Below are 13,120 nucleotides of genomic sequence, written 5' to 3'. Positions count from 1 at the left end.
GAGCTCCAATCTATTTAAAATGGGGAAATCATGTTGAAGTCCCTGCTTGGGAAGTCAATTTAAGAACAAGCTCAAGTCTCCATAGGAGATGGACGTCCAGATTACAAAATAATTTGATCCTCTAGTCATTTGTAGACAGATTATAATGGAAGAAAGGTGTTATGGAAATCTATGGCTGCAGTCATCCATATTAAATGACTCATGGTGATAGGGTAAGTTGACAAGTGAAATCCACTGTATTTTAAACAAACATTTTTGAAATAAACAGCTGTTTTTTTGCAGCTTTGTTACAAATGGAAGCATCTGAAAGCAAACGCTGCCAAAGAGTAGCTCCTGGATTACCACGAGTTGCAGAGTGTGTACTGTTGTTATCCTTGAAATTAGTCCAGGACTTCAGGCACTTTCCCTCCTCCCCGACCTGCTTCCCTCTGACACATTTTCTTATGTTCCCATTGCCCAGTGTATCGCACTTGGATAGGCTCAGTTCAGTTTCAAGCATTCGAGACAACAGGATCCCAAAATCTTAACTGGTCGCCCCTTGAGGGGCAGTGCAAGGCCCCAGAGCCGGCGCCAACTCGGAGCAGCGCTCTCTCGGTTACTATGGCGACCGCGGGAGGGGCGGGGCCGCCATCCACTCTTTCCCCGCCTCTACCCTGGACCTTTCGAACGCTCCAATTGGGACAGCTCTTTCTTGCCTCTGTCCCGCCCCGTTCGGTTCCGAGAGAGATGCTATTGGCCCGGGACGCGCGGCCTGGTGCCCAGAGAGTACCACCTCTTGCCTGGAAGAGCGGGAAAGTGTACCAGGCGCTGTCCAAGGCATGAAGCTCACCGGGAGAGCACACGGATGGCTTTGGAGCGAGTTACCCACTGTCCCATACACAACCTCGCATCCATGACTGCTAACAGTAGGAAGCAGGAGTCTGGGACCGGGCACAACATTTGCAGGCTAGGGCGCTCCAATCCCCGAGGGAGAGGATGCAACGAGGCATGAGGATCCCAGGCGCGCTCGCGGGCGCTGGGGATCAGAGGCCAGAGGGGGCGGGTCGAACTCCGGGGGCGGTGCCAGCGGCGGCGGCGGGAGGATCAAGGTCCAATGAGCGCGCGCACCGCCCCCCGGGGGCGGGGCGTGAGGAGTACTCCCCCGCCCTCCCGCTCGCCCCCGCCCCTCCCCCCCGAGCGCAGGGGCCGCAGTGAGTGAGTGGCACTGGCAGCCTGTCAATCCCTCAGCCGAGCGGCCTTCGAGCCCGGTCCGCGGCGCCTGCTGGCTGGGTGCGAGGCTTCGGCAGTGGCGGCGGCGACTTCTCTCGCCCCATCAATCTGCTGTCCGCCCGGCGCGCGGCCCGCCGGGGCCCTCGACCGGGCTCCGCGCCCCCGCCGCGCCGGCCCGCCCGCTCCCAAACTTTCCTCCTTAGCCCCCCTCGCTCCCCGCGGCCCACCCGCCGGCCTCCTCCTCCGCCGCCGCCGCTCCCTCCCCCGGGGCCGCCGGGGCTCGGATCCCGCCTGGCCGCGGCGGCGGCGGCGGCAGAGGGAGGGGAGAGCGCGGGCTGGCGCGGGGGGCGGTGGCGTCCCGGCAACTCGGCCGGCACTGAGGAGCAAGTTGCGCGGGGCCGCCCGGCGGGGCGCGCGGCGGCGAGGAGGCGGCGCGGCGGCCGCGTGAGGGCAGCGGGCGCCGCTGCCTCCGCCTCCGCCACCGCCGCCGAGCCCGGAGCTTCCGCCCGCCGCTCCGCACCAGCTTCGGCGGCGGCGGAAGCCGGAGCCGGGCGCCGGTCCGCACCGCCTCAGCCGCGGGCCCCGCCGGCCGGCCGCCCCCTCCCAGAGCGGGCGGGGAGCGCGCGGCCGCCTCCCCCTCCCCCTCCCCCTCTTTCTTCTCCTCCCTCGTCGCCGCCGCCGCCGCCGCCGCCGCCGCCTCAGCCTTCGCCTCAGCCACCGCCGCCGCCCGCTCCCGCCCGCGCGCGGCGGGATGGACGATCAATCCAGGATGCTGCAGACTCTGGCCGGGGTGAACCTGGCCGGCCACTCGGTGCAGGGGGGCATGGCCCTGCCGCCTCCCCCGCACGGCCACGAAGGGGCGGACGGCGACGGCAGGAAGCAGGACATCGGCGACATCCTCCACCAGATCATGACCATCACCGACCAGAGCTTGGACGAGGCGCAAGCAAAGTTGGTGTCGTCTCATTAAACATCTTTTGTGTGTGTGCGGGAGCCGGGCCCGCGGCCGAGTCGGGGCCCGGGTGGCGCCCGGGGCAGGGGCCTCAGCCCCCGGAGGGGAACTTTCTCCGAAAGCCGGCCGCCCGTCCCGGCCCCGGGGGCACTCGTCCGCGCCCCCCGACGCGGGCGGGAGTGTTCAAAGTTGCTCCCGGGGCTTGGGACGGACTTGGTGGCGCGCGGTTTTGTGGTTTCCTTGTCTCCGATGTCCAGCCCTCTCGCAGCCCGGCCCTCTCCCAGGATTTAAACCTCCCGCCTGGACCCCCGTGCGCGCCGCGCCTCCCCGCCAGGCCCGGGCCGCGCTGGAGGGAAGTGCAACTTTCTCCGCGGGCCCGGAGTCGCGGTGCCGGCTCGGTTTGGCCGCGGGGCGACCTCGCCGTGCGGGCGGCCGTCGCAGCCCGGCGCGGGGCGATGGGCGGTTCCCTGGCGGGAAAGGGTGCGGGCGGCCAAGTTCTCCCGGAGGGCCGCCTTGCAAACTTTGCCGAGCTGTCACCCGCCTGCTGGCCGCCGCAGGCCGGCTGGCCGCGCCCGCCCCCCATGCGGCGGGCGGACGCGGGAGCCCCTCCGCACCGGTCCCCTCCCCTGGGTCACTGCAGCCTGCCCCCCGAGCGAGGCTCCCCGCGCTGGTTCGCGCCTGCGGTCGCCGAGGCGGCTGTCTGCCGAGCAGATGCGTCGCGCTGCGTTCGGGCTGGAGCTTTCACCGCCGGAGCTTGCCGGCTGACGCGAACTAGTCAACTTCAGTTTTTGTTGACTTCTTGTGGTTCAAAAGAGCTTTCCAAAATAGGGGTCCGAATTAAATCTTGGGTTTAACTTAAAGGAAGGCGCCATATTATTCCATAGGTGATGCTAATACCTTTGTGTTTTGCTATTTGTTTTTTTAGGAAACATGCCCTGAACTGTCACAGAATGAAACCGGCGCTCTTCAGCGTCCTGTGTGAGATCAAAGAGAAAACAGGTAAGACACTGCGCCTAGCAGCGGGCCTGGAAACCCCCGAGGTGGGGTTGGAGCTACTCCTTCGACTCTCCAGTTGAGAGCTGCTGCTTTTGGGCACCGCCATCTTTGATCATTCTCTCCTTCCCACCTCCTGATCTTGAGAAAAAACTGCAATAAATCTGGAGTCGATTTCTCAATTCCGCTCCTGGTGCAAAATGAACTGTAGGTGCTTATGAGGCTGGGTCGCCGTCCCTAGGCGGGCGCCCCTGGCTCTAAGCAGGGAGGGGGCCAGGAGCGCCTGCCGCCCTCTCGTCTTGCCTTGTTTGTGTGTCAGTTTTTAAAAGAAGCAACGGGAGAGTGGATGCCAGGGACCGATTCCCTGGAAGCATCGTCCCGAACTTTGTTTTTCTTAGACAGGCTTAAGCTTCAGTTCCACTGATAAAAGAATAGATGCAATTGAGCAGCCCTCAGTAGCATGTTTGAATTAGTGTTTTAGGTGGGAAGACTTAATTTTAAGAATACGAGAAGGGTAATAATGTGTTTAGGCATATGCACTGTATTACATCTATTAATGCTTTCATTAAAATATATATCTTGAAACCATTTACTGTGCTTAATGTAAAGTAAAACTGTGCACAGATGCAGATTAAATAATTTTGAAGTTCAAGGCAGGGAATATATAAAAAGACAGGTTTTTCAGGAGCACTGTAATGAAAACCACAGGTACATATTAGGTAAATTTTTGGTAGTTCATTTCAGCTCAACTTTCTTATCAGACTTTCTCAATTGGATGTTGTAGTCTTGAGTTTGCTGTAAGGTTCAATTGGAAGTAGAGATTTAATTTAGATCTTTTAGTTTATATTTGTCATCTTCCCTGTTAATGGCAAACAAGTGCATTAAATAAGCTTTACTTTTTTTTTTTTTTTTTTTTTTTGGGTGTATGTTGTGTATATGGCATTATAAAGTTGTGCTTTTTAATGTTGAGGCAAAGAAGAAAAAGTTAAAGTCCAGGCAGGATACAGCAGTATCCAAGTGATGCTATTTAAATAGTTGATATGATTAAATTGACTGTACAAATACTAGCACACTACGCAGGATTGTTAGGTTGGTAGTTGAGTTGCCCTCCTTCTAAACAGATTTGTTTCACTATGCAATGTACTATTCTTTTCCTAAAACTACTCCAGAAAAGTTGATGGGTTATTGCTCTCTATTAAATATGTATTTGAACCATAATTGACAGCAAATATTAAGAGATCCTAAAGAGTACTTTCCTTACTTTTCATTTACTTAGAATGGATGGTTTCTTAATATTGTGATTCTTTTAAAGATCTATTTTACATTTTGAAAACGTCATTTTAAATTATTAACTTTTATTCTGTGTTGATTTTTAGCTACCTTTAGAAAGTGTGTTACAATTTAAAATGGTAGATGATTTTTATCTAACTATAAAATAAGACATCCAGCTTCAAATCATGGAGATTCTCAATTTAGAAACCTAAAAGTGCCTAATTCCTTTTAAATTATGTTGTTTAATGTCCAAGGGTTTTCTTGCTATCAGGGCTCCACTTCAGTTTCTGCTGACAGCTAAGCACTGGGTATTGACTATACTGTGAATATTAAGATTGATTCAACTTTATATGGCATTATATTAGTAGAGAGAGGGGATTGATACTTCTTTGCTCTCACCCTCTTCTCTAAATTTGTATTTTTTTTTTTTTTTTTGCTTTTTTAAAGTTTCGACCTGACCAGTTTAAGACCCAAATTGCTTTTCATGTTTAGACATTTAACAGCAGGCAGAATTCAATTAAGAAGTGTTAAGTCCTCTTAGTTGCTTATTTGCACAGGACTTAGTTATACCATTCTGAAAGGAAAATATAGTCAACCACATGTCAAAGGTGAGTTACGGAAAAGAAACAAGTCTTTTCAGAGTCTGGGATTACTGGCAGAGATGTCTTTGGGAGGACTTTTGCTATTTAATAAGCAGAGGTATCTGACAAAAGAAATTTTTGTTTTGAAAATTGTTTCTGAGGCTTTCAGTGATAACTTGTAAATTAGATCCTCTTTTTGTGTTTTGGCCAGCAGATCCAAGTTTGCACGTTATCTCTTTTGTAAAAAGCCAACAGCCGACAAAGAGTAAAGGCGGCTGTCTGGGTAGAGGCATCTTCCTGCCAGCCTCTCTAAGCTCGAGAGGGATGGGATTTAAGTACTGAGTGATTGATGAGGGTGAAGCTCTTTCTCTCCTCTCTTTTTTCTGCTCGACTGTCCACAGCTCCACCTCACCCTCCCAAACTAGTCTTGGAAGAAGACAGGATCGCTGGATTCACATCCCTCAATTTGAAATAAAACAGCTGTGTAGACATTAGTGTTACTAAAGCAGAGAAAGCCGAGCAGCAAATTCTAGGGCCCACCCCCCATCTGCTTCCACAGTCATGTTTAAGAAACATCATGAACTTAGAAAATAAGCATTGTAGAATACATGTATATTACAGAATACCTTTTCTTTTATTGATCATTTTATTGAATGTATCAATGTGGTGTTCAAAGATTAATTTCTTATAATACAGAAAAAGTTTGCCTAGTCATTTGTGAATAGAAACCAGGAACATTGTGTGATGACTGTGTTCTGCATAATGGAAGGGTAGAGAGTTGACTGGTTGAGGGTGAGAGACTGACACTTCAGTGGATAATGTCATTTCAGTTGTGCTTTTCTTCTAAAATAAAACAATCACTTTTAAAAAATTCCGTGTATTTGTAGATCTGCCAGTAGATTTTGAGGTTTCTGATCAGGCAGTGAATACTGCCAGTTCTGATGCACATGAGGGATTTAGTTTGGAAAACATCTTTTCCCCCCTTACCAAATATGAAAAGGTATTTTTCTCTTCTGACAGATAAATGGGTAATCTACCACAATTATATTATTTTCTTGTTCAGAGGTAAGGAAAGTGTACTTTTACTGTAAGATGCTTGCTTTTTCTTGAAAATGTATTCTTTTGTGAAATTTACTATATAGTTATTCAGGGGGCAGAAATATCTCACTGAATTGTGACATTTGTGCATTTTTAAAACAGTTGAAAAGTTACAGCCTTTAAAATTGAGATATGTGTCCATTTTAAACTAAGTTAATCACCAGTGAGATAATTGTTATGTTATTCCTCCTGATTTTTTAAATATCCATATTTTATCATTACCTCTTAGTAAATATTCCTGATGCCATGAGGCCTGCTCATCTGCCACCTTCTTCTGGTATACTCTTTCACCTCTTTTTAGCTTCCTCAATCTTGATTGTTGCCGAGCTTTCCTTTGTGACATATATTACAGCCTCACAAATCTACTTTCTTTCCAAAGCTGTTAATTATGTTTGAATGAAGAAAATGTTTTTTCAAGAAAGTTTTTATTTAAACGAGAATTTAGTATTTTAGTACATAATCTGAATTAATAGTATTGTGAAAAAAAGTCATATATTAAAAAAAATTAACAAACCCTTTTTCTTTTTAAATGGTAGGTTAAAATATTCCATGTTGATAGCTGCCAACCAAACTCTGATTTATTGCCACCACAAACCCTAAATAGCGTTCATTTACTAGTAATGTCTAATGGCATACATGATGGTTTGCCAGATTTGTAGCCTTTGTGAGGCTTATAAGCAGGACTGACTTGGGAAGATCATAAAACTTAATGAACTTCTCTACTGCAGGAGGTGTCCGCAGGGGAAGAGAAAGGCCTGCTTGGCTGGTTGGACTGGTTGGGGTATTTTTTATGATTAAGCAGAAGAAGAAAATGACAATCTAAAATGCTTAACTTTTAAAGGAATCCTCCCTAGAAAAAGTCATAAGAATTTTAGATATCAAAAGTAGGTCAGATATGTATATAACTTACAAGTGAATTTTTATGTGCATCTGGTATGTGATGTGAGATTAAACCTTTTATCTTTATTGTTGTAGATGACTAGCTTTCAGAGGTATGAGGCAGTACTCAGTCAACACCTCTCTATTTAATTCTGACCTTTTATGTTTAGAGATTCGTGGCAGTGCTCTCTGTTGTTTTCTTTTTTAAGATGTCTGTGTAAAAATTTTTTCATTTTTCTTTGTATAGTGCTGTGTGATTCTTCTGATTCTTAATGTATAAAAACCAAATTTTCCATCAAATGAAAATTTAGTGAGAAAGGTGAAAATTGTTATGAGTCTTTTATTGTATTTTATTGCATGTTCTAAGTTGATTTTGTACTATATCCAATATAATTATTAAATTTGTTCTGAAGTTTTGAAAGCAAATGCACTATTCCACACTATTCATTTTTCTGTTTTAATCACCCATTCTATTTAATAAAAACTTTTTATTATGGAAAACTTCCAATGGAAATGCATGTAGAAAGAAGAGATTTTTGAACCCCCCTAATGTGAACTCATTGCTCACCTTCAACAGTAGCAACAATTGGCCAGTCTTGTTTTTTCTGTTATTCTAATCCTCCCAGAATTATTTGGAAGCAAAATATACTGGAACCTTAATGTTTCAAATTTTACAGCAGTTTTAGACAGACATTATGTCTGTTTGCAGTGGAAATGCTAAATGATTAAACAGAAAAAATACAAAGCCAGTATATCTTGGAAATGTCATAAATTATATTGCTTTATTGATATATTTTCCTTGAAGCAGTTTAAGAATATTTTACCAATTTTTCTCTATTTTTATAGATTTGGATATCCCACTGGAGCTTTTGTAGGTTTTAGGGGAGGATATAAAAGAATGGTGTTTTTTCTTTCTTTTTCCATCTCTCCATGCAATCTGTTTGTAGAAAACATGGAAAAATGTCATTGCCAACATGGTTCAGAGTTTAATGATCTGAAGTATCTTGTAGATTATGATTTTAAAATGTGGGACTGTTTTTCCACTGTGTTTTATTTTTCTTGTTCCCAATAAAAATATATCGAACCCTCTTGTCAATATTAACTTGATCTGTGTAAGTAATTCTTTTGTGTCTCAGTTTTAGTGAGCCTCATTTTATTAGTTTATGTAATTTTGGTATTTTATTTTGGACTTTATTATGTTATTTTATTATTAATTCACATAACTCTATTCCAAATCAAGTATATAATGCACTGGCAAAGAAGGTCCCAATTTGTCCCAAAGAATATATGAGTTCATTGGCTTATATAAAATATACCTGTGTACATTTTTCATACTATGATGCTTTTCCTTTTAATTAATTTTACTTATACTTTAAATTTATAAATTCTGAAAAGGCTACTTCAGGGTAAGATTTAAATTAACATCTTATTTGGCTAACTTGTATTTTGTTACTGTGAAGTGGCATGGTATAAGATGAAATTATATGGTATGAAGTGGGTCCAGAAAACTTGAAACTGCATTCCATGAGACACACCCTAAGTCATCACTTTATTTTATACTCATACGATGAGGTATCTATTCAGAATAAATACTTGACACATCAGCACTAACACATCAAGTTAAATAAGGATTTAGACTATTTTTCCCCTATTCATATATGTGTGAACATCTTTAGATATTTATTATTTCAATATTGACACTAGGAGAATAATGTTTTATTTGTTTTCTCAGCAGGCTTGTGTTTTAGCCATTTATCAGTGTGATCAGCATGATTTAGGTAATAACTGACTAACAAAGCTTGCATATTCTCCCCTCCCATGTTGACCTTTTCAAGCATTTGCTCTACTTTAGTAGGCCATTTGAGTCTGTGTGAGGAGAGTAAATAATTTACATCATTATGTAGTATAAATTGGTCAAAGTTTTTCAGCCCTGGTTATCACAGATTTTTTTTTTTAAACAAAGTTATAGAAGTTAATCAAACAAACACAGCTAACACAGCTAGGTGATAGTGTTATATTTAGCAGATAAATTAAGAAGTAATGCTTGAATGAGCCACTGAAAAAAATATACCATCTTTTTATGCCTTCAGTCAGAGAACATATTAGAAAATAAATTTCATTAATCTTCAATACTTGCTTTTAATGATCCTCTTTGCAGGCAGAATTGTAACCAGAATTCTTTCTTTATTATTTTTTTCATAGACATATTCTATAAATTTAGTATGTTTGCAGTTTTTACTGGTAAGTATAGTTTGCTTTGGCACTAAATTTTGGTGTATATCCAGCAAAGATTGATGTGTTAGAATGTGTCACATTGAATTTGCATAACATTTTTTTGACTGACTTTGTGTCTACATGATAGTAATTGACTAGTCCTAAAAACAAAGTAATTACGGATAAAAATAATTGTTTAAAGTTTTGCACTTGTTTTCTTTCAGTTTAAGTGCTTTAAAAAGGTTAAGCTGTTTTGAACAATAACCCTTTTTGTGTGATCATATTAATGAGGACTTGGTATACAATGTAATCCTTTTAATGCTGATGATTCCTCACAATGTTTAAATCATTATTTGGGAGACTCAGCATATGTTAGGGCAAAGTGATATTTTTCCTTTTTTTTTGTTATATGTGATATATCAGTTTTCAAAGCATATTTCTTAGGCATCAGAGTCCAGCAGGTGGCTTTTTAGATTAAAAAAAATTCATAAAATTTAAAATCCCATAAAATTTTATTTCAAACTCAAATTAACTAATTCAGAATATCAACATTTCCACTGTCTCTACATTAACATTTATAATAGAACAAATGGTTGCATATAGAAATTATCTGCAACCTAATCTAAATTAAGATTCTAAACAGGCATTACAGATGCTGGTAACTTTGGCAATTATCATTTTGTTTGGTGAACAGTAGTAAAACAGTGTGCGGTAAAAGTGTTTAGAGAGAGAGGATAAATAAATTGAACAGTTTTGCAATGCAAAGTGGTTTGTGGTGTTTTTGAGGATTTCTTGGCTCTCTCTTAACTGCTATTGTGAGCCTGGAGCAGATTTCCCCATTGCTAATGCCCTAGAAGTATTAATTCACTTTGATATGCTAATTAGAGGGCATTATGCAAGAAATGAGATTAAGTGGCAGCATGAAGCCATTTGCCTGTCAGTAAATTGAGAGCTTTAGCATCAGGAGGAGCTTTGTTTTTTTTTTTTTTTTTTTTTTTTTTTTAGTTTTTCTTGGTTTTGCATATAAATAAAATTGATTGAAAGGTCTAGAGAAGCTTCTAGAACATTCATTGGTGGATTCTTTTCCCCTTTTCCTATAATAAGTGTAATGTTACAGAATATGAAGTTTTCATTGTACTTTCTTTACATAAAAATATATTAAAAGTTTTGTGTCATCTGGTTTCTTTTTCTTAAAACTATTTTAGCAACATGGTTAGTGAACCCTTGTCACTTAACTTTTCACAAGGGTAAACTGTGTTTTTGGCTTGTGTACCAATATTGTCACTAAACTGAACTTCACAGGAATGTTTACTTCACTAGGGAAGAAAGGAAGAAGTTGTTGAATTTGGTCTTCAAGAAACCATATTAAATGAACATTAAGATTCTAACTTGAGTCTGTAAAACCTGGACTAATTAGAATTAGTGGTTAAACTACTCTTCACACTACCTGTGGAATCGATATTTTAGCATAGATCTGATTACTGTTATTTGATTTTTGTGTTGAATATGGAGTTTCTTGCTTGATTCTCGTTTACTGACGTGTGGTTTAAGTTAGGGCTTTGGATTTCTCTATAAAGCTACTTTTGAGATTTTCTATATTTTATGAAGAAATGAATGAATGAATACTGGGGTGGATGTGGGGAAGAGGAGGAGGACAGAATTTCTCTGGCTGTATGAAAAGATTGTTTAATCAAACAGAACTTATACCTGCATAAACCATTAGTGGGAAGAATTGTAAAACCTTGACCTAATTACAAATCTCTGGATATGTTAGATGGGAGTGGGTTTGGGTAAGACATCCATTCATCTTGGGGCTTAGTTCTAGTGTCTGAATTCCAGCACTGTAACTGTGACTCTAGACCTAATAAACCATAACTTCTCCTCAGAGCCATATGGATTATTTAGTCACCACAGCTGCCATGCATGCATACTACCAAGGCTGGCATCTCCTTGGTTTGTGTGGGTATGCTTGTATGGTGCCTGTTAATGTTAATGGAAATTAGGAATCTGCACACACAGGATGAAATCCTCTTCTGAGACAAGAGTCCTGATTACAATTCCGTGGGAAGAGGACTTAGAGTACCTACATATTAGTTGCTTTTCTAGATGAAATACTTGGTTACTTTAAATTCTCATTCCCTTTTCAGATTCCCTGAACTAGTAATCAATGAATTCTCATTAGTTGCTTATTACTTGCAAAATTTCATTTAAAGTGTATGAAGTTAGTTTTGATTGAAATGGGAACAAAAAGCTTTTGAAATTGCATATTATTATTATTTAAACAAAAGCTTTCTACAGGCATTTACATATACTAAGCCTTTCATATAAGGATTTATAGAGAAATTATTGGGAAGGACTTATGAAATAACTGAATGGAATTTGATGCGGTAATCATTACATTAAAATATATATTAAATGGAATGGCACATTTGTCTGTGCATCTTATCTTTACTATCCATGTGTCCTCAAATGAAGAAGAATTGACTTAGGCAGTCTCATAAGTTTTGTTTTTCTTTTTCTCTCCTCCCCCTTTTCTTTAAAAAAAAAAAAAACTACGGATGGAGGTAGTTGGAATTCATAGTCAGATATATCATTTTCAACTTGGAATAGGAACTAGAGCAGGAAATTGATTTTATATTTATTATGAAAGCAAGAACTCTGCCACCAACTGACAGCCATCCATGTTTTAGTTTTGTGATAATTGTTCACGGACATTACTCTGTAGTTGGTACAAGTTATTATAAATAATGTTGATTGGGAGTTTTGGTCCATTAAAAGGTATGTGTATAATGAATATCTTTAATTAAACCAAGTAATACTGAAATATTTTATTTTTCCTTTACATTTGATCTTGGGTCTAGAATTAACTGTCAGCACTGGTAAGAACAAGTTACAATGGATTGTGCAGTGATTTCTCTGGCATCATGGATGTATTTATTACCATTTTTGAACAAATTATACTAACATGAAAAGTTGTGTTTGAAATGATTGTGTGCTAGATAAGGTGATACATTATAGGAATGGTTGGGTTTATGGAGCTTTATGTAGAGGTTTTCTCAGAAATTATAGCACAGGGCTGTCACTATAAAACCAAGTGATACAGTTGGTAATAACATACAGTGAAGATATTTTTAGATTTTCACTTGTTATTCAAATAAGTGAGAACCTTCCAGTTTTTCCTGATCATATTTCTTTGTAGAAATCAGTAAAGAAAAAATTGAAGGAAATTCTTTTAACTATGGATGGGGTGTGGGTGTTTGACTTGTCTGAATTTCTTCTTCCTTACCACTTGTTAAAGAGCAACAGTGTGATATGGAAGATATCCTTAAGAACTCATTGACTTTTTTTTTTTTAATTTTGATTCATTGTACACGAATGGGGTACAAGTTTTGTTTCTCTGGTTGTACATGAAGTAGAGTCACACTGTTTGTGTAATCATACATGTTCATAGGGTAATGATGTTTGTCTCATTCTATTATCTTTCCTTCCCCTCGCCCCCTCCCCACCCCTCATTTTCCTTGACACAATCCATCCTTCCTCCATTCTTCCCTTACCTCCTCCCCACCCCTTATGTTTCATCATCCACTTATCAGAGAAATCATTCTCATTGACATCTTGATTCTTGACCTTTTGACTGTGATCAAGACTAGAAGTAGAAACTGAGTGCCTGAAATGATGCACCCTATAAACATACATTCTATTTTGTCATTGTATTACATGAACTAATTTTGATTTACCTGAATTTATGGCCTTTTTTTTTTTTTTTTTTTAAATGGTGCTAGGGATGAAACCTAGGGCTTCTCACATGCTAGGCAAGTGCTCTACTACTGAGCTACACTTCCAGCTCAGCACTTTGTTTTAATAAAGGAAATATTTCTTACAATCAGTGTAATAAGTCTAATAAGGTTATTGTTTCTAACAA

General features: G+C 41.3%; 1 protein-coding gene across 3 annotated transcripts in view; it reads left to right on the top strand.

Moving 5' to 3' along the window:
- The first annotated feature begins 1,826 nt into the window (after positions 1-1,826).
- Positions 1,827-13,120, top strand: part of Pbx3 (PBX homeobox 3) — a 204,654-nt gene continuing 193,360 nt past the window's right edge. For 2 of the 3 annotated variants that reach the window (XM_047524298.1, XM_047524296.1), the window contains exons 1-2: positions 1,827-2,160; positions 3,087-3,160. In XM_047524298.1, coding sequence (XP_047380254.1) covers positions 1,961-2,160; positions 3,087-3,160 — 274 coding nt within the window. In that variant the 5' untranslated portion in view covers positions 1,827-1,960. Of the gene's footprint in view, positions 2,161-2,665; positions 2,992-3,086; positions 3,161-13,120 lie in introns of those variants that run through there. The other variant, XM_047524297.1, reaches the window with a different exon arrangement.

This window comes from Sciurus carolinensis, chromosome 14 (assembly GCF_902686445.1).
Source record: "Sciurus carolinensis chromosome 14, mSciCar1.2, whole genome shotgun sequence".
Classification (NCBI taxonomy): Eukaryota; Metazoa; Chordata; class Mammalia; order Rodentia; family Sciuridae; genus Sciurus; species Sciurus carolinensis.
Note: the sequence above shows the minus strand (reverse complement) of the source record. Positions and strands in the feature narration are given on the sequence as shown.